Source organism: Micropterus salmoides, unplaced genomic scaffold (genome assembly GCF_014851395.1).
Source record: "Micropterus salmoides isolate LMB-PRFRI ecotype aquatic unplaced genomic scaffold, ASM1485139v1 Ms_hic_scaffold_7, whole genome shotgun sequence".
Lineage (NCBI taxonomy): Eukaryota > Metazoa > Chordata > Actinopteri > Centrarchiformes > Centrarchidae > Micropterus > Micropterus salmoides.
In genome coordinates, this window is record NW_024044459.1 from 34,949,583 (window position 1) to 34,975,270 (window position 25,688).

The 25,688-nt window shown below is 45.3% G+C and overlaps 1 protein-coding gene across 7 annotated transcripts in view; it reads left to right on the top strand.

Annotated features, from left to right (window-relative positions):
* Positions 1-4,196: 4,196 nt before the first annotated feature.
* The window catches only part of tet3 (tet methylcytosine dioxygenase 3), a 44,023-nt gene continuing 22,531 nt past the window's right edge, over positions 4,197-25,688 (top strand). Inside the window, exons 1-2 of one of the 7 annotated variants that reach the window (XM_038702787.1) lie at positions 4,197-4,980; positions 12,809-12,868. In XM_038702787.1, the coding sequence (XP_038558715.1) occupies positions 4,606-4,980; positions 12,809-12,868 (435 nt within the window). In that variant the 5' untranslated portion in view covers positions 4,197-4,605. Of the gene's footprint in view, positions 4,981-11,860; positions 12,092-12,808; positions 12,869-18,393; positions 18,741-19,905; positions 20,703-22,008; positions 22,431-23,537; positions 23,760-25,688 lie in introns of those variants that run through there. The other 6 variants (XM_038702793.1, XM_038702788.1, XM_038702790.1 and 3 more) reach the window with 6 other exon arrangements.

Here is a 25,688-nt window from a genome sequence, read left to right on the forward strand (position 1 = left end):
TCTGAACTCTCTTTAACCAAACCGCACACGTACGTGATCTCCTTTTGATAAAATAATAATAATGTATTAACTAACATTGGTCACTTTCATTCACTGATTTCCCAGTGAAACGCACAAATGTTTTCATGTGACAGAACCTCAAATACCTCAGTCAGATTACTTTGTGAACTCGGGGGACTCCCATCTGAGAAGTTTGATTACACGCAACCATCTGCAGGGTACAGCCAGAATAATGGGCAGAATGAAACCACAAAGGTTTCTGTTCCGTTTTAAAACTTCATATGCAGTAAATCGGTGCAGTCCTCCGCGTTACGATGCATGGAGTGGAGTCCCTGCGTCTGATTTACATTTTCCACCATAACTTCCAGCGCTGCGTATTTGCAGTCATTTAACAAGATATTGTTCGGCCAGTGGAATTTATTTTTGTCTTGAGGGATTTGAAGCATGTCTTTATCGAAACCTCCCTCCCTTTCACCACCTCTCTGCAGCTGAGGGTGGTGTGTGTGGATCATAAGGAGATAGCTGAACTCTGTCAGCTGGGGCCACTGCTGCGCTTCATCTGAACAGAGCAACAGGCCAAATGTGTCCAGGAGGGGAGGAGGAGGAGGAGGAGGGGGGGGGGGGGGGGCACTGACCCTCTACGCCCTTATGATGTCACAACATCTGGTTTTAACTCATGACATCACATGACTCTGATCACAACCTATACTTTGACATTAAAGCTACCACTTTAAATGGCATCACAGCATCAACAGGAGAGTTTGTGACCTTAGAAAATGCCTCTGAAACTCCACATCACCGGGGCCACTTTTAACCCCCACGTCCCCATTGTATGATGTCACCCTCCCTGCCTTGCTCCAGCTGGCAGGACTCCACTCCATAATTTACTGATGACTTTAACCCCCCCCCTATAGACACAACCTAAACCTCTCTCTCTCTCTCGTTCTTACCGTCGACCAGACAGCAGCTTGAAGTCACTTATGTCACCAGGCTTGAACTTTTCCCTCCCTTTCCCCATGTGTGTATAATTTTTTGAAGTTAAAAAAAACAACAATATTTTGTGTGCGCATTTTTAGCTCGCACATACTTTTATTTTGCTGTCCAAGAGCTTCTGAACTTTATTTTTCCCTTTGCTTTTGAAGGCTGCCGTTCAGATGAATCTGCAGGCATTTAAAGAGCCATTCATCGCGGGGTGGTAGGTTCTCTCTCTCTCCTCATTGTGAACTCTTCCCCTGTGCATGCATGGATGCAGTGGTGGCTAATAACTAATTAGTAAACCCACTAATATGTGTTTGCTTGCAGAACTGCGCGTAATAAGAAGTTTCAGAGCTGCGTTATTTAGATAAAGTTGAAATATCAGACAGCTTGAAGATGCGTTAAGGTATTTATAGGTGTCGTGATTAATGCTTTTACTCAAATATAGTGAGACTTCTGTTTAGCTTTGCAACAGAGTGGGACTGTCACGTGGATGTAAATGAAAATGTGTGTTGGCGCCGGGGAAAGTGCTGTTTTTGTCACCTACAGTAATTAGCCCAGTGTCCCCACTCGGGGGCCCTCATGTGTTTTGTGTATCCTGCTGCAGATAATGAGCATTATCTTAATGTAAATCTAAGGATGCTTGTTTTTATCTGATCGCTTTGATTGGAGTGGGCTGACAGGGCCGGGCTCCCCGCAGGGCTGGTTTACTCCCCCCCCCCGTCGGTCCCCACGTGGACATACAGTAACAGTAACAACAGTGGCAGACCGCGGGGCCGCCGGGGTCCCGCCACGGAAAGTGTTGATTAGCTGAACCACGTGCGGAGTCGGCAGAGCGCGTGCTGCTGTTACTGCGATGCAACTGCACATCTGTCCTTTAAAAGCAAAGCAAAATAAATGCATTGATGTGGAGCTAATCTAAATGTAATGTCCCTGCAGCGTTGTCGTTGGTTATCTGATGCATGATGTTGCAGTAGTCACAGTTTTAGCCAAGTAGTGGAGGGAAAACCAAGACACCTGAGTGTCCTGCATTCAGTGTTATTATAATAATATATAAAGTGGCGCCCGATTTTATTTACTCTTCTGTTTCTATTGAGGCACACTGGCCATCAAGCTAACTTTACCTGTAGCTTTGCCTTAACTCTGCGCTAAAGCTTCAAAGTGGACAGGTGTAGGAACTGCTGGTTTCATCCTCACACCAAATACTCCAAACATGAGGCTACACCATCCAAACTAAGAAGAAGTTTGGTTGCCTACATGTACAAAAATCATTTGCGGTGAAGCAACAGTGATATTCTGCTAAAGCTAAATGCTGTAAATAATGTGACAAAAATGTGGGTGTTCTTTTAAATAACTGGTTAAGTCCAAGTGTTTTTCACAGTTATACTTTGTTACTGAACAACTCTTTTATTATTTATACAAAGTTGCAGTTGGTTTTGTGCCAGAAAACAAAACAACCACAAACACAAATTTAGTAACAATCTTTTTTTATCGCAATAAAAAAAAGCCATTTTGTGATTTTCCCGCCTTGAACGACCACTGATCACTTAGTAATGTTAAAGTAGAGCCTAAATACTTGATGGTAAATCTAATTTAGGGGGCTTTTAGCCTCGACTGCATTGCTGTTGACTTCGTAGAAAAACATGTTCAGTACAGGCTGTGAAACCAGTCAAAAGCACAGAAACATTGCATTTTCTCAGCACAATTCACTTTATTGACGGTTGACTGGAGCGTGTGACCGCAAGACAAAGAGCACTGTCCCTGCCATCAACTTATCCCCCACCCCGTCTTTCATTCAGGGACACATAAGCCCCCGCTCCCATCCATGTGGGCTTTGCCATTAAAACGCAGCATCTTCTCAACCTGCTCACGTAGGCCTGTGTGGCTGTGAGCCAACTGGATGCACGCCACTGACAGCTGTGTTTGGAAACCAGACAGTATCCAGACAGCAACCAGGGGTGTCAGACCGAACGATAATTCAGAGGAAAGCATCTAGTAGTATTACCAAATGCTACACAGTCAATTATACCAACTAATAAAGTACATGCAGGGTCATGAAGTGGCACCTGACAAGATAATATTTGGTCAGTGTGATAAATGTAATATGAAAAGCTATTGGTTTTTACATGTATTCATCTTTCTTTCTTAGTTGACCTTATGCCTGTTGCTTTAGGCACCTACAGCATGATTAAAGCACAGTCTGATGGGCTGTACGTATAGGTTACATGCTGGGAGAACCTATGGTACTGCATTCTGGACCATAGTTGCTCCCTATCTTATCAAACTTTCTTAGTCACACAGTTTTAGAACAATGGCCACTTACCCTGAGGCCTGCGGTGCGGTAGGATACGCATATCGTACCAACCCCACAACCAGACATATTTATTTGACGAGTATAATATAAATTTGCACATAATCTAGAAATCACCATTAAATACACATTTATTTAGTTTTCCACAGACACACACAAATGCCTTCGTGTCCAGTCACACTAGGAATCCAAGGAGGGGTAAAACCAAGGGCGGCTGGACCTGGTTGAAGAAACTCGAAGACGAGCGCTTTCAGTGTATCTTCAATAAGTCCAGTTGCCCTTGGTTTGAACCCACCTTGGATCTCTTATGACCCAGATGACTGAGAATCTTCACAGATGTGACACCAGGAAGTTTTTGCATGTCCTCACAAGATTAGCGGCGCAGGAAGCTGAATGTCTGTGACGGCTTTCCGTGGTTATTTTGGGTTGTGGCCAGTTTTGTTTGTGGAAAAAAATGGAAATGAAGAGGAAAGGGTGGTGATAGCGCAGTGGATTAGACACATGCCTTGGTGGTGCATGGCTAATATTATAGCTTCCTCCCTTTTGGGACTCTCAGATTCTCTTTGTTTTGCAGTTAGTCATGCAAAATCGCATGTCAGAGTTCACTGAAGTTGATTTGACAGTATATCCTGGTCCAGCTGAAATGAGATTGATTGAATTTTGTCTGCTACAAGAACAGTTGGAGAGATTTACTGTAGACATCTACCTTAAGACATTAACACTCAGTCCCCACTACAAGGCTACAAAAGAGATTTGTATGAATATTTGTTTCTTTTTTTCACATTCTTGCGTTATCTTAAACTGTTCTGTCTTATCCCTCTTTGTCTTTGCTCTCTCTGCACACTCCCAGACTGTACCCAGGCTGGTCAGACACTGCCATGACTCCCCACGCTCCAGCTACACTGCCCAGACTGTGGTGGACCGCCAGCCATCCCTCAGGCTAGCCGGGAAAGATGGACCCCATACTGGAAGTTACCATCCTGATTCTCCAGGGCCACCCGGGTGACCAAGAACACGATATAATGAGGAAGTTGTCCCTGGAGGGTTCAGACTAGAAGACGAGGTGAACGTTACGCTAACTTTTTTCGCAACAGCTCACTCAAGTTGAGGGGACTCCAACTAGATAGACAAAGTCAACAGCAAAGACTGATCCAAGACAAGTTATACGCCAGCCAAACTGTTGCTGAGACCGGACAAACTTACTGATGGCACACTTGGATGGTATCTGGTGTTGATTTTAAACTGCTTTTTTGTGTTCAACTGTGTTTTTCAATCCCCCCAATTAAGAGACAGAATAGTCATAAGGCAGGACAGTCACCATGCCCAGGCCAAGGGCGGGGCCTGGCCCGCCACCTGAGGACGTTTATGAATTCTCTATGGACGCGGCAGAAGCTCAGTCTGTCTACTTGCACAGGAAGTCCTTAGAGAAGACATCTCCTCTGAGCAAATATATTGAGACTGAACACCAGCAAGCAGGGCTGTTCTCTCTGTCTCCCTTCGATGCCTCCCTGGACGCTGCCGTTGACCTCCAGAAAAAACGGAGGAAGAAATGTGGTGCCTGCACTCCCTGCCTCCGCAAAGAGAACTGTGGTACCTGCGCAAACTGTATGAACCGCAAGACGGGCAAGCAGATCTGCAGGCTGCGCAAATGTGAACAACTGAAGAAGAGACGGAACGAGTGGGATGTGAGCGAGGTACAGATATGTTTGTTGTCTGATAGTATTACTTGTTATTGTTATTGTTATACTGTGTTAGTACCAATTTTATCATTCCGGTATTTTTAAACCTGGGTTTTATTTTCACATATTTTGGGGTCAGAATGATTAGCAGACAGGACAATTCTCGCTCTGAAATCTCGTGAGGGGCAAGTTGTTGCAGGAAACGCCGGTGGAAGCAAGGGAGCGGAGCTTGTTGTGGAACTGCTAGCAAGACTTTATTTCCTAACGTTACTCCACAAAACAAACTCTTCTCTCCGAGAATTGTCCTTGAGCGAGACTTCTGTTTCCTGTTAAAAACAAAGGGTGTCACCGGGTTTAACTCGTAGGGATCCTTTCCACGATGTTGTCCGAAACCTGATGTAACAGTCTGAGCCTGTCGCTGGCAAAAAGACGTCAGAAGGAATACATTGCAGCCGCTGCTGCCGGTTCACAGCTGCCCGCTGAAACATCTACAGATACCAAAATCTTTTGTACCTACTAGTCATTTTGACACCAACATATGTGAAAAGAGGACCCGGGTAATAAAGATACAAAAAAGTATTGGGATCACAAAGCCCATATTGTCTTTGAAGGGAAATGATCAAATATTAGGCACAAAAAAAAGGTTAAAAAATATCAGTATTCAGGGCTGTTTGCTCAGCACCTCTCTTTAAACAAAAGCATGCATTTATCTATACAACCATTCTCAGTACCTGCTTATTACTGTCTCATAGGAGCATTCAGAGAGCAGAAAGTTAGTTTGTTCTTATGTCTGTCTGATCATCACTGAGCATAATGTAGAGAGCAATGTGGGAAGTTTATTGAAGTTCAGTTTTCTGAACTCCACAACACACTCACACTGGGGGTTTTCTCGGTAGAAGCGTATTCTGCTTTCAGTTGCGGGTATGGCGCTGTAGTGCCGCGCTCAAGGTAGTTGAGCGGAAGGCTAGAAGGGGAGCAGTATGCCTCCACCCGCTTGCTGCAGTACTTTCCTTACAGACTGCTACAGACACGACAAACACGTTGTTTGAGATGTCCATTCAGACAAATAGCATGAAGCTTTTGAAGCTGCTGGTGCTACTGCATTCCTTATCTGTCAGGCCTAGACATGCTTCTCCTCAGGCTGAGGGTAGAGGGCTAGCAAGTTGCACATGTCATAAATTCAAATTGCATGTAGAGTATGTTATATAGCACTTACCCAAATTGCAAATGACACACACTAAGATGCGAACAGATGTGGCACTAAGACATAAATCTAAAACAACTCCGCCGTTTAATGTTTTACTCTCCTCGTGGCGACTCCTCTGCCTCTGCTTGTGAACATTAACTACTGTTTAACAGAGCAGGAACTGATGGAGGTGATTGTCCTGCCAACTCAAATATACTGTACTGATAGAGCACACTTCATACAATGATGCAACGCTGTGTGCTTTACAAACATGATTAAACGATTACTGATTACACTCTACTAAAACAAATAGGATATTATCTAACTATAAAGCATGGTTAAAAGCACTCAGTTATATCTGCTGTTAACAGAAACCTGCAAGAGACGGTGACAGTTAGTGGTTTGAAGCGTTGTGGAAGTGTTTATATGTGTTGATGGGATTGCCTGACACTAACTAGAAACACTTGTGTACTAATCAATTGAATGGCGTTTCTTTTAGAGCTGAATCGATTTCTCTATTTGCCTCTTGTCAGAAAGTTTATGTCCAACTGTGTTGACATTAGTTCTAGCTTCTCCAACGTGGTGATTTTCTGAGACCCTTTTTGGGTTTAGGACTGTTTGTTGGACAAAACATTTGCAGACGTCAGCTTGAGCTCTGGGAAATTGTGATATGCGTAAGTATATGCTATTTCTAAGTGAATAGAAAATAGCCAGTAGATTCATCAATTAAGAAAAGAACTGTCCCTATTAATAAGCCTTAGTTTCTTTTATAAAATACACAGAGCTGCAGCTCTTGAGTGTACGCGTGTGTGCTGAGGATAAGAAGATGTTCTTATGCAGATGTTTCACATTCTGCTTAACTGTTCTTCTAAAGATAAACCAGTGAAAAGTCTGTTGTAACAGCCTGTGAGTGGACAGTGTGTGTGTTTGCATGGCTGAGAGACCGTGAGGGCTACCAAACAGAAGAAGTGGAGAATTCCTGCAGTTGCCTGGGCTTTGTCCTTTGACCTCTGAGGCTTAAAATGAGTGTGGGGGGGTTAACCTTAGGCCAGTTTGTATTTGTGTGTGTGTGTGGGTGGGTGTGCGAAGAAAGAGAAAGAGTGCATGTTTTCTTTTAAAGTGTGCACTTGTGTGTTAATGGAAGCGCACGTTGGAGTGTGTGTGTGTGTGTGTGTGTGTGGCTCTGTGTGTTTGTACATGCATCAGCGTCTTAGACGGGGGGGAAGGGCGGTAAAGTCAAGTAGGAGGACGGAAAGTAAATGGTCAGCTGGAAAAATCAGACTGTGCTTTGAAAGCGTGACCCAGGAGTGGACGCAGGAGAAGGAGCTGGTAGATGATATTAATAGGGTTGTACCATAGTTTTTGAAAGGCAGTATTACTTTAAACAAACTTTATGTGAGATATCATTTGTAATTATTCCAAAGTAACAATGCAGATTTATCATAAGAAAATGCAAGTTATATATGGTAAGAGGTTTCTAAAGTGGCAGCAGCAACACATGGGGCCTCCTGCAAAGAGAGAATAGTTTACAGGAATTCAGTATTAAATCAACAAAAACAAATTGTTTTGGTGGTTTATGGGACAAAACTGTGGGCTATTGTCACTATTTGGTGGCCCAAGAAATAAAGAGAGAGACATAAAGGACATAACATACCTCTTACTAGACTACTGTGCAATGGAAGAGCTTGTCACACTCACAAACATAGTAATAACAAAAAGAAGAAGAAGGAGGAGCATAAAACATAGTCATTCACACAAATGCAAACAGTGGACATCACAGTGTGACATTTTAGGATCATGTCTTGGTCATGTGACTTCAGCAGCTGAGAGGGAGACAAGAGCTTTCCTAACTGTAACCATTGTTGTCTTCACAAGCTCTTATTGTTGTTGTGGGTTAATAGAAGGTTTCAAAACGCCTGACCTCTGAGGGAGCTCTACATCCTACTGAACCAAACCTTTATCGCCCATTTTACTCGCCTTCTATCTACTGTTCTGTCTGGTAAGAGGTTTCTAAAGTGGCAGCAGCAGCAGCACATAATGGTCTCCTGAAAAGCAGTTTACAGGAATTCAGTATTAAATCAACAAAAACAAATTGTTTTAGTGGTTTATGGGACAAAAACGTGGGCTATTGTCACTATTTGGTGGCCCAAGGCGTGCTGAGGGTTAATATAAGTTTACAGCCTCCGTACTTCTAAACGCCTGACCTCTGAGGGAGCTCTACATCCTACTGAACTGATGATTTGTGTAGATGTTGATTCCCTGACCTTTCAAGTTTGAGCTGAACACTGGCATTCAGCTCAAAGCACAGCCTCACTGAGCTGCTACCTGTGGCTTTAGAGTCTTAATATTGGAGCATATCTTAGCCTTATTTAACTGCACAGTTGCAGGCTTATAATATTTGAGCAAACTCATCTGTTGCACTCATTACAGGCTGCTCTGTGTATGTCAGATAAGTAATGTGCAAATGTAACATGGGCAAAAAGGGATTTTCAGTCAGTTTGTTTTACTAGATTGTGAGATATTTCTTATTTATCATAGTTCCCAACAGTCTCTAGTGGTAGGCCAAGTCTCCTTGTGGCCTCACCCTGCCTCTGTCGATACTGATATTTAATCAGATGTTCAGGATTGTTACAGAATGATTAACAGCTTCATTCCAAAATACCACTATTTACCATCAGAGATCTTTATTGATCCTCTGTCTCCGCTGACAGAGGTGAGTGCTGCGAGCTGCAGCATCAGGAGACGTGCAGTTTGGCGAAGCGTTTTCCCAGCAAACAAATCTTAACCAAGTGTCCATTCATCCATCAGTACCCCTCCCCCACACAATCCCTCCGTCTCTGGGCGCTGACCTCCGTATGAATGTAGCAGCTGAGTTCCTTATTGCCTGGCAACTCTGTCCTCCATCTTCTCCTGGCACAACTGCTCTGAAGCTCAATGAGAATATGAGCAGCAGCTTTAACCTCTGTAATATGTTTAATGTACCGTTGGTGCAACAGACCAAATATGGCCATGAAATATGTGCTTCACTCGTGAGCCTGTACATTCACACAACCTCACAGTTATGTGCTTAGTGTGGCTTCAGAGTTTTCTTTGCAGTTGCAGCCCTTTAGACAGGTGACCGCAATGGTAAAGTCAGTAAAAAGAGTAAGACAGATTGGCTTAATTAATACCAGTATTTAAGCTAGTTAGTCTGATTGCAGGCAGACAACTCCAGCATCCTCTCCTTTCCATCAGAAAAGGCTGCAGTGAGCCTCCCTCCTGTGTCTGTGTCTGTGTGTGTGGTGAATGTGTCTGTGTACTTGAAAAGGAAGGTGAAGGTGAGCAGGTGGAAGCGTTTGATGCAGGTTTGCGGAGACTCTGATCTCTTTTTTTAATGTGAGTAGATGAAAGCAACAGACAGGACGTTTGTGGCTGAAGGCATGTGTGTACATCAGGATCATAAAGCTGTGCAGGAGCGGGTAGGATCTGCGTCTGAGTGCGATCACGCTCCGTCAGTGATCGGCAGGAGTTTGTTGAAGGCTGCGAAAGTCTGAATGTTCTAGATGAGGTTTCTTCCCCTTGATGCTGCAGTAGTTTCTTTCACAAAGACACTGTACGTGTTTCTGACGAGCCTCCACTGACAGGTGGTGCCTGGCGTAAGATAAATACGTAGCAGAGGATGTTTTACTCCCTTTTTGCTTTCTCTATACCTTTTTATTTGTTGTACTTTTACCCCATTCCAACAATTAGTGTTAGATGATTTACTTAAACTCGTATTATTATTTCTCCCACCAGCTCGTCATACATCGGTCATAACCAAAGTTACTCTTGCTAATGCTGCTGCCTTCCCTGAAACGCTTACTGTTAGTACGACTACCGCTTCGAGTACTACAACTACCCGAAACGCACTAAAGCCACTGCAGCCACTCTCGCCGTCCGGCTTTCTGCAAACACGCCTCTGCTCACACATAAACACACACTCACACACTTGCATTCAGACACACACACGTGGCCCGTCTGACGTCAGCAGAGTGGATTTCCCATGCCATATGAGAGCGCCAGACAGACACCACAAATGCTGTGTCACTGTGTGGCTGCCTCGCCTCACCACGCCACACTTCAGCTGCCTCTCTCTTTTCGATTCTCCCTCTGTGTCTCGTGCCTGCCTCTCGCTGTCCGCCCGTCTCGCCTTGCGTCTTCGCCAGCCTGCCTGAACTTTCGCTGACTTTTGTCTCGTCCTCCCGGCGGTTACATATTCATTAGCCCCTTTTCACTCTTGCACGTCTTTTGCTGTTTTTCATATCTGAGCAGACCGCTTTGCCACACTATTTGTGTTTGTTGAACTTCCCTTTTCACAAAAGGCTGATCGGTGACAGTTTTGCAAGAAGGCTTTGTTTAAAAATAAGAGAGAAAAATGCATCTAGGCTGCCCGGCTGCTGATTTGTTGTTATGTCCAGCAGTCTGGCAAGAACGTGCACTAACCCTCTGGTTTGCAAAGGCTGGAAATGATCTTTCGCACTCTGAATGTAAACATTATGAACGCAGGCTTCCAAAATATGCTCGGTATGTCACAGACTGCGCGTGAAGGAAACGCAAACCCCCGGCAGCTTTGGTAGTGTTTGCACGTACGCACGTTGCAGATCACTGATTTGTATACGTGGTCACAGCTGATGATTTGATGTGACAACTTTGCTTATGGCGCGTCCGTAGCTTTAGTGTGTACTACTCTTATAAACTCTCTGTGCTCGTTTCACTTGCTTTGAGTCAGCATGTCGGGCTTTGCTGTGTAATTGTGTGCTTTGCCTGTCAGGTGGGGGGTAGAGGGTGGCAGTTTAAGAGGATCTGTGTGTGTATGTGTGTGTGACTGTGTGTGTGTGTGTGTGCGTGTGCGTGTGGTGAGTCCAGTCCAGTTATTGCAGGCAGCCCTGCACAGATGGTGCTCAGAGATACCACATACCAGAGGCATTGTTTAGGGAAGGCGAGTTCGAGGAGATAATTGACAAGCATAGAGAGGACCCACCCCCCCTCACTCATCCACCCACCCACCCACCACCGACACACACACATGCACACACACATGCACACACACATGCACACATCCCGTCCACCTTCTTTCTGTTTCTTTATGTCAGCCCTTCTTTTATGGTGCTGCACACACAGGCAAATACACACTCACAGACCCTTTCCCTTTTTATTTTAACCTCTTTTTACTAGCTCCAATTTCTCTCTCTCTCTCTCTCTCTCTCTCTCTCTCTACGCCCTCACTTGCTCTCCTTCGATTTCACCCTAGCAGCAGAGCCCAGCCTGGCCTCTGATTGGTGGACGGACTGCCTTTGTGTGCTATCTGTAGCGTGACGTCTCTCCGGCGAGCTGTGTGTGTGTGTGTGTGTGTGTGTGTGTGTGTGTGTGTATTTGTTCATGAGTCTATGTGTTTGGAGAGAGAGGGGGGGGGGGGGGTTTGGTTGAGAGGGCATTCACATCATGTATGCAGAAGGAGAAGAGAAAAAAAAATTGAGTGTGAGGAAGGAGTGATAGCGATCACAGAGGAAAAAAAAACCTTGTGTGAGTGTGCGGTAGACCTATTGCCATACTAGCAGAGAGAGAGAGAGAGGGAGGGGGGTAGAGCAGGAGAGCGAGCGAGCGAGAGAGAGAGAGAGAGAGAGAGAGAGGGAGGGGGAGAGCAGGAGAGCAAGCGAGAGAGAGAGAGAGAGAGAGAGAGAACGTGCGTACGAGGGCTCATGTAAAACCAGATTAAAAACACAAGATGGCTTCCTGAATGGGCTGCTGGAACACAGACGAGAGAGAGAGAGAGACCGAGAAAGAAGAGTGGAGAGGTAGAGAGAGAGAGAGAGAGCAAGAGATAAGAAAGGGATAGAGGTGAAGACGAGAGGGAGCTCTTCTGATGGGGATTTGGCCAGCGGACGGAGGAGTACAAACCAAGGCAGCTCAGAGGCTTGCAGGGTAAATATTCATCACTCCAGACTATTTTAGGATTGATAGGTGGGTGGGTGGGTGGAGAGGGGGTGGGTGGTGGTGGTGGGGGGGGGTGAGGTTGGCGGGACTGGGGAACAGCTCGAGACAAAACACATCATTTAACATTGAGACAACCAGGACCATGTAGACAAGGGGGCATGCTGTGCCAAATAAAAAGATGCTATTGTTTGACAGTAATCAGCCCTGCTTGATGAACCATTAACATCTATTCCATCTGACTCTCAGCCGTCCACTGACACTTGTGCACGTTTTTGCCAATTTACCCTTTAAAAAACTGGGTTATGCAGACCGGTGTGATGCATATATTAGGAAGGCTGCGCCAGGGGTTCGGGATACAGACATTACATAATTCTATAATTGAAAGTGAATCTCGCTTTGCCGTCTCTCGTTCTCTGTCCCAGCAGCAGAGGGAAGTGCCGGCTCACTGTTTGAGCACAAATCAAAGAAAGGAGATTTGTGTGCACGGCCGCTTTCTGATGATTGCTGAGGATGACAGGAGTGACGGTGGAGACTGTGTGTGCGAAAAGGCGTGCATCATGTACCTGGCGCTGTCCTTAATGAGAAGTCTTTTTGAACACAGGCCCTTGTCGCATTATTCTATTGATTGTTATTCTCTCCCCCCTCCCATCTCTCTCCGTCTCCTTCTCGCTCCCCCCTCTCTCGTTCTGTTGAATGGCTGTAAAGGTGGACTATTTTGAAGACAACAGTCGAGGCTGCTCGGGGAACCCTGAACTGGCAGCTGAGGTAAGAGAGGGCAGTGGGTTTGTGTTTCTGTGACTGTTGTGTGTTATCTGTGTGTGTGATCTCTGTCCATGTTGCCTTGGTTCTCAGCTGTTGGTTCATCAGTGCAGCGAGGCTATTACGAGGAGAACTATGGTTGTCAGTCAACGTAGCGACCACTTCCTCTCTTCTCTTTCTATGTATGTCTGTTCACACGCGCATATTTACAAATGTGACTCCGCTCTGGTGATTTTTTTTATGAATGTACAGTATATGTGTAAGTATTTGTGTGAATGGGATTAACCACTGATACCTGTTACGCAGAAAAGCTGTGATTGTGACCGCTGTGTCGCTAGGATTTCATTTTACTATTTGCTGCTCTCTTCGGCGAACACGAGCTCATTATATTAGCCCTGATATCATCGCCAGGTGGAATAAAGATGCCTTAGACACCGTCTAAGGCAGCTGTCTTCCCATCCGAGTCGCCCCGCTCTGAAGCTGACTGTATTAAAGCAGCTACTTCGGCTTTATCTCCAAGTGCCGGTGAGCTGGCGCCTCAGTGATGAAGTTGCGGCGTTCTCAGTTTAAAGCGTCCCACGCTGCCCGCTGATTGGTGCCAGAGCCAGGCATGTGTAGATACAAGAGACCAGGGAGGGGAGGAGGGAGGAGGAGGAGGAGGAGGAACCCGATGCGCTGGCTCAGGAGCCGAGGGGGGGGCCGTCCTTCTTCTCCTAGGTTCTGGAGTCAAATGAGGTAAAGGGAGTAAAAGTTAGTGGGTCACGCATGCGTACGTGATTGTCGGGCGTAGTAACCTGTGGCGTGTGGCCGCTAAGAGCTGCTGTTCTACAGCTTAGCCGAGCCGGGGCACGCTTGTGTGTTTATGTGGAAAGGAAGTTTGAGCGGCGAGGCTTCACAAGGAGGATGAGGATTTATTGAGCACCAAACAAGCTGTTGTCTGAGTTATGAGTTTCGTGTGATATCCCCTGACATCAGATGCACAGTGAAACATTTCGGTGTTGTAAACCTAGACATGTGGAAGTAACAAGAAATGAGTCGAGAACATATGCCAGCAAATGCCTTCACCTCCGTCGCTGCCGTGACATGAAATACAGGTTAGTCAGGCAGTTTAAAAAGGCATGAATGGGTTTAGTTCAGTTCTACTGACATGTTCTAGCTTAACCTCTAAGCCTGCTGTAATCCCCAAACCCTATATGGTATAAACGACCATCTGGATGGTAGGGGGGAAAAATCACTGAACTGTCCGTTTGTGAGGAGAGTTGTGTTTAACAAGTTTGTGTTCTCTCTCCTGAGCTCCTGTTTGTAGTTACTGTGTGTGTCCTTGGTGGAGTCATATATCTGTTTCCTTGTCAAACATTTCCCTGGTTACACAAAGGCAAACAGTCTACACCCAACAAACTGAGGGCACTGTGTTTGTCAATTTCAATAAGGAGTTGTACAGTATAATTACGCCTTTTCAGGACCCACACAGCAGCTGGAACATAAAGACATCGTGTGGCAATCGAGTCGAGCTGTTCAGTGTTTAATTTCAGTTTTACAGCATACAGCGTTTGTTTGGTGGTTTTCTTTGCTGTTCAGGAAACGAGCTGAATCAGGAGTTTACCACAACAGGGTACAAAGAAAGACAGACTGCACTCGCGTGATTTGTTGTCCACGCCCATACACAGGATTTCCTCCGTATACGTGAAATGAACTTCACATGCTGACGGGAAAGAGCAGAAACACTCAAACCGCCGAGTACGTGACGGCAGATGGAACGTGTGTTAATGATGTGTTTGGGCTCGCGTGGAATCCCCGGCCTCGTTCGCAAAGGGTTAACGCTGACCTAGTTTCCGTGGCAACACTGAATGTCTGATGTCATCATTGCTTTAATTTTAGCTCAAGTCCGGCATCCAAGGTTTGGTCACGTGACCAACTAGCCGGCACCGCACATGTGTGCATATGTGTGTATTTGTGTAGTACAGGAAGTGGAGGGTTTGACATCACCTCTTCCATTCAGCGTTGGCTTTCGATGTATTTACTGCTCTGTAAGGTTTCCACTCAGTCAGTAAAGAAGAGCAGCTCTGTTTCCCTCGTGCTTTGACACACGCTTGCGATCTGATGGTTAATGTAAATGTGAGCGTGACACGATGATTGTACCAGTAGTCGGGGTTTTGGTTCTCACGTTGACGCTCCAGCCCGTTTAGCACAGATCTTCCTTTTGATCTTGAAGTCGTGTTTGTCTTGGTCTTGACTTCAACTCATGTTTTTCCAATCATGAATTGACACATTGTTTTCCCCTGTAATACTGTCTAAAAAAAGTATTCTGAGAGCTCTAACAGAGCTGAACAAGAGGTCAACACAGTAACAAGAAGAAGAAGAAGAAGAAAGCCTTATTTATTTCTTGGTCATGGATGGTATATGTCATTGTCTCGTGTGAACAATCTTGCTGCCAAAAGTATTAAATGTCCTGAAAAGCGTTCATTTATTCTGTGTCCTTAACTTACTTACTCTACTGTAGCTTTAAAGAATTGTCCTCGGTAGTGCTGATCTTATGAAAAAGGTTCCAGGTGAAGCGTTGTCTGCAGTTAAAAAGGTGACTGACTTCATTTACCCATTTTAACCTCGGCTGCAGCCCTGCATGTAAACCCAGGAAGTGTCGGCTGCTACAAGGCTCTGAACAGTCGTGTATTCACAGTGTAGAGGTGCGAGTGGTTGTAACTTAAAGGCTTCCTTTAATGGTTCTAAGAGAAGCATTTTATCAAAGATACAAAGACTTGAAAACATCGCATGCTGGAAATCCTCATGGGATTTCACGTGACATTTGAATGTATATAGTCACCAACAATCATTAATGTATAGGGACTTGAGAAGCTCTGCACTGTTGTCATGTTTCATCTCTAATTAATTACAGTTAGCAGATGTTCATTTCTCCCTCCACACTGCTTATAATCCTGCATGTGCCAGTGAACATGGCTGGACTTTGGAGTCCTGCGCCGGTTCGATACCCTGCACGGCACGGCGAGTTGCGGTAGTCGGCTCGCTGGCATCGTTGGTGGGATCTGTGGTTGATGTCGGAGGGAGGTTGTCAGCCGCCCGGTGCCGCAGTTAATAAAAAATGAATGGAAAGAGAAGGGGGAGGAGCCGTCAGCTGTTGCTCGGGCTCTTTAACTCTCACCTCTCTGGTGGCTGCTGTGCTGCTCCCACCGGGCGCGCAGTTTATACAATCCTGAATCCCACTGCCGCCCCACGCTGCCAGGTTTTATGCAACACAGTGCCACAGCTGTTGGAGTTTTACATCACACACAATTGAAACAGGCACATGAAAATATTGATTTCTGAAACAACAGTAGTACATTCATGTGAATGCAGTGGTGGCTCTCCAAAAAAAGGATCGGCCTGATTATGGTGTAAGACCAGGCTGAAAACTAGTAGTAGCTCAGAAATCCACGCCAAGGACTCAGTTCTGAAAAAGGACAAAACATCATCCAGCCATCATCTTCAACGAACCTTCAATTGATACATAAAAAATATATTTTGACCTTGAGTGTGAATCTGGATGATTTAGTGTATGTGAAGCAACACAGGAGCTTCATAGTGTACTAGTGAGTACTGTCCCTTTAAGCCGGGCTACGCCTGACTTGAACATATGGGAAGCTAATCTTAGCCCAGGTCCTGAGAGAGACAAGGCTGGCAACCAGCCACTGTGCAGAGCTGAGGAAGGGTTCTCTGGCTTTACTGTTTTTCTCCTCGCAAGTATGAGCAGTTTATGATTAAACCCTAAATACCGTCTCCAAAAAAACTCATCACGTAATCATTAAGGCTGTGATGTGTTTCACCTGAAAACAAAACAGGTCTAGTATTTGAAACAACTGTGACTCTGTTAATGATTATGTCATTGTCCAATCAGATTTGACTGCTCAGCTCTTTTTCATGACTTGGCACACCCGGCAGGTAGTAGTACACAGTGCTCTTTTATGATTTTCCTATCCATCTCCCTTCTGCCTGTCACGTCCACTCTCTTTGTCTCAGACCCAACATATTCTGTATATTGATTTACATTCCTCTCCTTCTTTTCATGTCCCGAACGTCAAGCACAAAGAGCTGCCTTTTAAAAACAGCACCCGCCTACTCTTCTTCCTCCTCCTCCTCCTTCCTCATTATGTTAAAGCAGCTCCACCCTGCCCAACAGACCCCCACCCCATCACCCAACACCACCTTTCCATTTTTCTCCTCTCTCTCCCAAGCCACTCCTCCCTTTCTCTTTGTGAGTAGCAGTGAGGAGGGGTAGGCCTTCCCCAGCTGGGCTCTTCGTGCCGACTTGCACGTGCCGAAAGTCAGGAGGTATGACTCAGATTGTATACCTTACAGTTAGTACTACGATCGACACCCAAACACACCCTGAACCTGAACTTAACACCATCCTGCCTTGGAGCGTGTGTGTGCGTGTGTGTGTGTGTGTGTGTGTGTGGCAATGACTGCAAAGACAAAGGAACAGGTTTCAAACAAACAGACAGATGCAAGGATGAAACAAGGTGCATGTCTCAAATATGAACATACTCGTTTTAGACAGACAGATGGAAACAGTCCAAACAAAGATACAAATGCATTATGGTTGTATGGTACAAAAAGGCACTGTCAATCATTTTACTATCTATATCCTTTTCATGAGATAATATCCAAAACAAAGCACATGTTGTGCCAGGTTTGCTCATGAACATAATAAAGCAATCATTGCAGTAAAGCTGTTTGTTTAACCAGGCTGAAACACTTTGTGTTGCCTCTACTCTGTTAAACATGTGCTCAGTGCGGCTCTGCAGCCTCTTGTCCTGCCCACCAATAAACCCGGTGACCCTCAGTGAACAATCCAATACTGTATGCATACAAGCGTGTGTGTGTGTGTGTGTGTGTGTGTGTGTGTGCGTGTGGAGAAAAAAATCATTAAAGAAAGCCTCTGCATTTGTTGCCAGTGTGTGCATTTGCAGGAACCTTTAGCGTCTTGTCTTTGCCTCTGTGTGTGGTGAGAAACAGGCGTGTGTGTGTGCGTTGGGCAGGAAGGGAGAAAGAAAGTGAAAGATAAAGAGAGAGCAAAAAGACAGAAGAAGAGGGGGGAGAGTCACAGAGTGTGTCAGATCAGATGACCTTGATGCCATTAGACTACAGGGCAATATGGGTCGGGGGGTGGGGGTGTATGGAGGTAAAAGGGAGCAGTGGTGGAGGGAGGTGGAGTCAGCTGACAGGAAGAGATGGGAGGAGGGGAAAGGTCCCTCATGTCATGATCGCGGTGCTCATCTGGGTCGTTTAATGGAGGCTTTTTTGGCACAAAAATAAAAGTTCTGATGAGAGGTGATGAAGGTGCAGAAACAGTGACATTCAGTGGTGACGCTGTAAATTAGCAGAAAGACTGTTCAAACACTTGAAACCGGACAAGTTGTTCTTTATTGGCTTTCACACACACACACACACACACACACACACACACACACACACACACACACACACACCTCCCACTACCTATGTGCTGGTAACATTTTAAAAAGCTTGTTTCGGTGTGTGAGGGTTTTATGTCAGGACTTTGTTGAGAAGAAAAGAAAAAGATGACTCAGGCTTAGTCACGCAAGCCAACCCAACACACACTGCTGAGGATGGACTTTTGTTGTCAGTCATCCCTCCTACAACCCAAGACCTTTCCAGTGTGCTGCTGAGAAACAGTGAGCGAGAGACAGAGAAGTGAGAGAGATGGAGAGAACGAGAGAAAGAGAGAGAGACGAGGGCGTGAAACAACTCATTTGGACCATAATTTGACTAGATTTTGAGATGAAGTGATCGACGTGAGATTTCGGAGTCTCTGTTGTACCTTCCTCTCACTTTCTCAATGCCGGGCTACAGCAGGTTTACAGTAAGTGGGCAACACACTGCTTTTCCATTTCATTTTCACCAAAAAGTTCAGAAACCTGTGGTTGACACTTCCAGTGTTTCAGGTCTATGTGTCATGTGAAGGGAACACAGTTGAATTAGAAGTTAACTAGGACAGCATGCCTTCCAATTACAATGTAATCTGTCACCTTGATATGTTATCTCGTGGAAAAGTAACCAATTGTGCTCAGGAGGGAATTTCAGGACAAACCTGACTGGCAGCATCGTGGCGTTGATTCTGTGTACAGCTGTAATCACGCTAGAACATCTTAAAGCCAAGGAACATACTTCATGCCCTTTTCTGTCATTGTTGTTAATCTAAATTCCCAATCTCTGTTCTGCTCTCAAAGGGAGTGAGATGTGATTGAGGTAAACACCAGAAATTATGAGCAATGGTTTATGTGAAATGACACTGGTTGTGAGTCATCAGTGAGCACATGTTTATGAAAAGCCATTTTGATCTACCTACATACAGTAAATTATATAATGTAGCGTGTTTTCATGGTGTGTTGTTGTTTTGGGAACAGCTGAATTTGCCATTGTGGAGGTCCCGTCTTTTATGTTGATGTTTTGGCCAAATCGTACTTCTTTGTTTTACTCAGCCGTGTACGTGACAGAAACTCATTCAGAGCTCATGTTTTTACAATGTGGGTGAATGAGCTAATGAATTCTGTCGAAGCACGGCACTGTCCTCTAGCTCACAAGCTCAGCTTATGTTTCTGTTCTGTTTTCTTGATGTTCATTTCAAAACCTGCTACAGCCATGTGATGCGTTTCATTTCTGCCACTGTTTATATTAGATCTAGTTGTGATGGCTGCTTGTCTGTCGAGGTCTCTCTTAGCCTTAGATTGGAATAATTATTTATTTTGGCAGGTGCTGTATAGCCGGTGTATGTTTAAGAATTAGTAGTATGAAGTGTTTTTGATAAGAACACAGCGTTACGGGACCGAGCTGTGTTCAGTAGGTCTGTGAAATGAGGAACTGTGCGTGGAGCGCATGTGATTCAGGGGTTAAGTCGAGTCTTGAGCTAGAAATGCTGTGTCACTGCAGCCGGGGGAGTGAGCGAGCACAAGTGAATCGGGTGAATGAAAGAGCATGTTTTCGAGTGTCCGTTGGTGTGTGGTGTTGGTGATAGTAGAGAGTGGGCACATGTGCCAGATGACACTTGTGCCCACCCAGTGGTGGAGGCAAAGCGTCCGGGTGGGAGACACTGATGATGATGATGCTGCTGATGACGATGCAACTACGTCATTGCCACATGTGTTTCCTACCTATCTTTCTCACTGCTCTCCCTCTCGCTCATTGGCACTCCTTGGTCATGTGACCTAATGCTCTACTTCTCCTCTCCTTCCCTTAGACAGCTTAGCCTGCGCTGTGTTTCTCTTTGGGATTGACGCTCATCTGTGTGTGTATAAACGAATATGTGTGGCTACAGAGACAGACAGTGTACAATTTACAGGGCCAGAGAGCGGGTGCGTCAGAAAGTGTTGGAGCGGTAATGCAATAAGCTATGCTAGAAAGGGAAAAGGCTCAGGAATCAAAACAGAGAGACAAATCGAGAGAGGGAGGCAGTTTGAGAAAGCCAGAGCAAATGAGAGATCAAGAGAGACCAAGAGGAAGAGGGAACGCCAAAGTAAGAGAAGCAGGGAAAGGCTACTGAAGTTGATCCAGCCATAGCGCAGTGTAGCCGGCACATGCTCAGTAATATAAGAGAAAAATACTACGCAGGAGCTGACAACGATCTGCGTGAGGGAGACGGCCATGTTTTCCCCCCCTTCTCCTCCTCCTCCTGGTTAAATCTGCTCCAAAACTCCAGCAATGTTGGAGAGAAGAGAGGAGACGCCACAAGGCCGGTCAGCCAGCCAGCAAGTGGGCGAGAGGGAACATCCAGCGATCATGAAGACGTTGATGATGATAGTGGCAGTGACGCCAAGGCAGAGCAATGGTGAGGAGAGAATACCAAGAGGACGTTATCGTAGGCTGGTGGACAGGAGAGGACAGTCTTGCGTCCTCGGCAAACTGTAAACGGGGTGATCGCTTGTGGTTGCCGTGTTCATTTGGCAACAACCTGCAGATACTTTCTGTTTGTACCCTCCTCTTCTTCTTCTTCTTCTTCATCATCATCTTCCCTCCCATTACAGAATCAGTCACACGAATATCTGAGCGTCTTTCTGTTAACTGTTTTCTCCACAGACTTCCCTCTTGTTGCCTTCCCTCTCCTCGGTGTCTCCCTACATCCCCTTCTCTTCATCCTGCTACTCTTGCTTGCTGATGTCTAAGTGTCACCCGCTGTTCCCTCTCCATTGCCCGGCGCAGATGTCTCGCTCTTTTACCTCTGTAGAAATCATACCGCCATCGAGATTTTCTTCTCTCTTGTAGGTGAGCGAGTTGACATTATAGAGTGTTGATGAATGATTGTATATCAGTCCGAAACCTTCCACCTTGTCTGTGTCCTCTGCATCTTGGAGGAAGGTCCAGCAAGACCGCCAGCAAGCCGGCTCCCTCTTCATCTACCAATCTTTCTTGTGTGCAGCCTTGCTAGAGAATCTATAATCAGCCACAGGTGTAAGATTGAAGCTTTTTGCTTCAAGCGAGGAATGGGCAACCGATGACTGCGGACGAGGAAGAAAATGGAGATCGAAGAACCATTATCGGTGGCTTCTCCTTTGGCCCTGGGCTGAGACGACTCTAGACGCTCAAACATGGAACAAAATCTCCGTGAGGACAACCAGATGCGGTTTGCAGAAGGCATAAACAAGCAACGTAACGTTGCTTTTCCTTGCTCCTTTTTCTTTTTCCTGTTGATGCCGTTGTGAGTTGAGACTGTGTATTTGCCTGAGAGCCGCTGGTTCACCTCTGCGCCCGAAAGCTCTGTCAAAGCCGAAATAGCCATTACTGGTGTTTTGTGGATAATCGAAACACACAACATAGCCTTATATGTAAGATGATCTAATGCAGCAGAGCAAGTGGTGTTGAAGGGCGTGGATAGAGACAGAAAGAGGTTTTCTCATTGGTAAGAGCTCTGCTGCACTGTGCTGTTTCCTAGGCTGCCACTACTAGCGACTATCCCCCACTGCTCTCTGTTTCTGCTCACTGCACACTCCTCCATTCCATCGTACGTGCCCGCTGTGGCTCAGATAATGGCCTCTCGCTCTGCACACACTGAAGAGAGAGAGGAGAGGAGATGGAGGGAGAGGCTGCGCGAGAGGGAGGGGAGTGGAGGGAGGGAGGGAGAGAGCGAGAGAGAGAGGGGGGAAGGTGGGGGCTGCGAAGAGAAGCCGACTGCATGTGTAGCCGAGAGAAAGAAAGAGGATATTGAAAAAGGGGAAGGGAGGAGCAGACAGAGATAATGAGAAAGGAAAAAGGAGAGAACAGAAAGCGTCGGCCATAAGAAGAGGAAAGAGAATGAGAAACGTGTGTGCTGTGTTTGGGGGAGGGTGTGTTGAGTGTGTGCGGCTGGCTGCGTGTGCGTGCGTGAATGCACGCATGTGTGTTTCGGCGCTCGCTCTGTCTGTGCGCCACACAGACTGGAAGAAATAAAAAGGAATATAACCCAACAAGGCCGGATTACTTGTGGGCTGCTGTGCCGGCAAGCAAGTCTCATGCTCCTCTCCGTCTCCTCTTCTGCTTTCTGCTCTCCGACCGGCAGCTCTGTCTGGACGCCTAGGACAACGTAAGTAAGCGTCGCTGGTCCGCGGGGCTCCCACCCAGCTTCATATTGTCAGGGTCTCTGCTTCATGTTCCTGCTCGGCACGGCAGCAAAGGAAGGGGTGGGGGAAGAAGGAGGGGGACGAGAGGGAGAATAGGGGGGGGGTGTTGTGTATCTGGGATTTAGGTTCAGCTGTCTACTCACAAGCTGAATTTAACCCCCTCACCGCCACTAACACTAGTGTCTTTACATGCTTTGTCTCCTCCCTGTATTTTTTTTTTTTTTTTGCAGTGTCAGTGTTAAACAGCCCTCGCTTTGCTCTCTCACAAAGATGTAAAGGCTCACCTTGTTTAAAGGGCTCGAGTGTCTCGTCTACCAGGTTTTGCGAGATCTGATCCGGTTAGGTGTGTTGATGTTTTTGGATGCACTTATTGGTGTGTGTCAAGCTTGTAAAAGAGTGTGTGTGTTGGGGAGATGGTGAAATATAGTGAAACAGTTAGAGAGAAGACCGAGATCGACAAGGCAGGGGAGTAGACTCTGTCACGGTGTAAATATTTGTCAAAGCACGTGGTCTGTACAGTCCAGGGCACCCGGATAGGTGTAAAGCGCTGCAGGTGTCAGTGCAGCATTTTCATCCTGGACCGAAATTTAAACTCTCAATAAAGTCAATCAAGGCCAATGAAAGCCCAGATCATATGAGGATTCAAAGAACTGTGTGCAGTGTGGTATTTGTTATCTGCACCGGCAAAGCTGAGTAAAGTCCGTTTGTTCTGAGTATACAGCTTGAGGCGCTTTAAACCCATGTGACTTGGCCGTGCGTTGTATATGTAACTGTGAGAAAAGGAGGAAAAGAAAGTGTCATTGCGCCTGACAGCGTGTGATTGTGGGATGTTAGGTTGTGCAGTGTTGCAGTCACTCTGTTTCAACACATTGCAGTTCTCATAACTGCCGTGCACAGCCCCCCCCCCCCCTTCCTCTTTCACGTCTGATGCCACTGATAGCGCAGACATGCGGCCTCTCACGTATTGTATGCCGGCTGTTCACTGCCACCCCCGACCTATCCACAACCCCCACCCAGCACCCCAACCCCCTCCCACTGGGACCCCCAACGGACACAGCGCAGAAGGTGGATTCAAAAGACCTGAGCATACTGCCTGTCCAGTAATTACCCACTTCAAAGGCTCATTTCAATAATATTCAAATGATGGGGAAGCTGGACGTCGGGCTCAGTACTGTCATACACTGAGTTACAACCAGAAGCCATTTTCTGTCTTTTTTAAGTCACCTGAATCAGGAACTAGTTCACCATTAACATTTAACATGTTGGGGTGTGAGACCATCGGCTATCTTGAGGTTAGTTTGTGTTCATGTGTAAGGAATTTATTGATATCTTGATCCAATTTTTGTTGTGTCTTATGCCAGTGAGGGATTGTGCTTGTAACCAGCAATAAAGGCTACTGTACAGTGAAAAGCATGCAGCAGGGGCTTGTTTAGGGTATGTTGTCTGTTTATAGTAAACACATAGGTTAAAGACTGCATGTAAAAAGGTTAGTAATACAGTGCATTGGTCAACAGGGTGCTAACATAAAAAAAATTTATTTATTCAGTGAGTCTGCCATTGTTTGCTTCTCAAAAGGGCTATTAGATATGTTGGAATACACTGTTCAGCCACAACATGAACTCTGTCAATGATTTCTGAGCCTGCCCTTGGATGATCTTTGTTTGCTGTTCCTCTCTAGACTCAGTTGACTGTATTCTATGAGGACCATAGACTGGACTGAATAATGTGTGCAAGTAACATCTTTGGACTCAAGTGAATCGGATCACCATAGTTGGCTTTAACATATCAAGATAATTACAATAACAAACTCTCCACTCTGGTGCATTGAGCAGTCTGAAATAAACAGAATGCTTTGAAAATGTAATTTGACACAAGTCCAGGTGATGTGTTTGCAGTTTTCAGAGTAACTGCTAATGTGGTAACTGTCCCAATTTTGACTTTGAGAGGAAGTGGGACATATGCCGCACTGATCAGCTCCAGATTAGTGTTACCAAATGTCTGAGGTCTTTTAAAACCTGCTGATATGACATCTTAATGTTGTTTACTTGGTTGCAATGACTGCAATGAATACTACAGTTCAAAAAATGAACATCTAAAATGTAGTTAGCCAAAGCTAGATTCTGTTATTGAGCAGTGTGGTACGATGGGTTTTGCCAAATATCAAGAGCAGTGAGTTGTTGCTTGTATTTTGCTGTATAAAATCACTGATGGGAAAGGCAAAGATTGGTTTACAAGCATAATTTCTCATGCCAAAACATTATTGACGTAGACATTGGGCCTATCTGCAGACACCAACTCTGAGCTTTGAATCTTCACTGCTACACCACTGTGTGCTCTCAGCAATCAAACTCCCTTCATCCTGGTAGAATCCTTCTTTAGCATATAATTGTAGTACATTAGTTCTTAAAATATCTGTTTTTGTTGACCAAATACTGTGTATCTCAGGCTGGTGGGGTAGCTCAGATAGTTGGGAGAGCATCACATGAGCAGAGCCACACTGCAAAACTTCAATGTGTACTGTTACAATCAACAGCCAAACCCTCAATTTACTGAACATCTGTAATTTTCAAATACCAATTAATGATCAAATAAGACTTTCCTTCACTCTTTAACAAATCATATTAGTAGTTCCCACACTTGGTCAACAGTTCTCTCAACCAAGTGAATAAAATCTGTAGTTTTTAATAAATTATGAAAATGAACAGTTCATGTAAGTGGATTTCTTGGATCTCCCAGTCATTATGTAGATTGGTTTATTTAGTTTTCTTTTCCTCTCAATGTGTATTTAATGCTCCACCTCTACCACACAGAGTATCCACCATGGGTGACATGTTTTAACTCCAACTGCCTGCTTTGCATAGACTAACTGACCTGAACAGTGAAACTATGTCACATGGCCAGTCACTTGCCTGATAAACACTTGCTTGTTGTGAAATCTCTCCACTGAAGCAATAGTTATTTCAGTTTTCCTTAGGTCCCAACCCTGCAGCAGTGTATGCTCTGTATGTGTGAATGGTGGGAGGGAAACCCTGGATAGGAGCTGGGAAGAAGGGAATGGAGTCTAATATTATTTTGATGTTTGTTTAAAAACAAATCATTTTATCATTCTTATTCTTGGAATGCAGATAAATGATCAATATTTTATTAATAACAAACATACATTATTACTGTGTACATTATTACACACAGGGTGATTATTCAAAATAATGCTTAATGTGTAT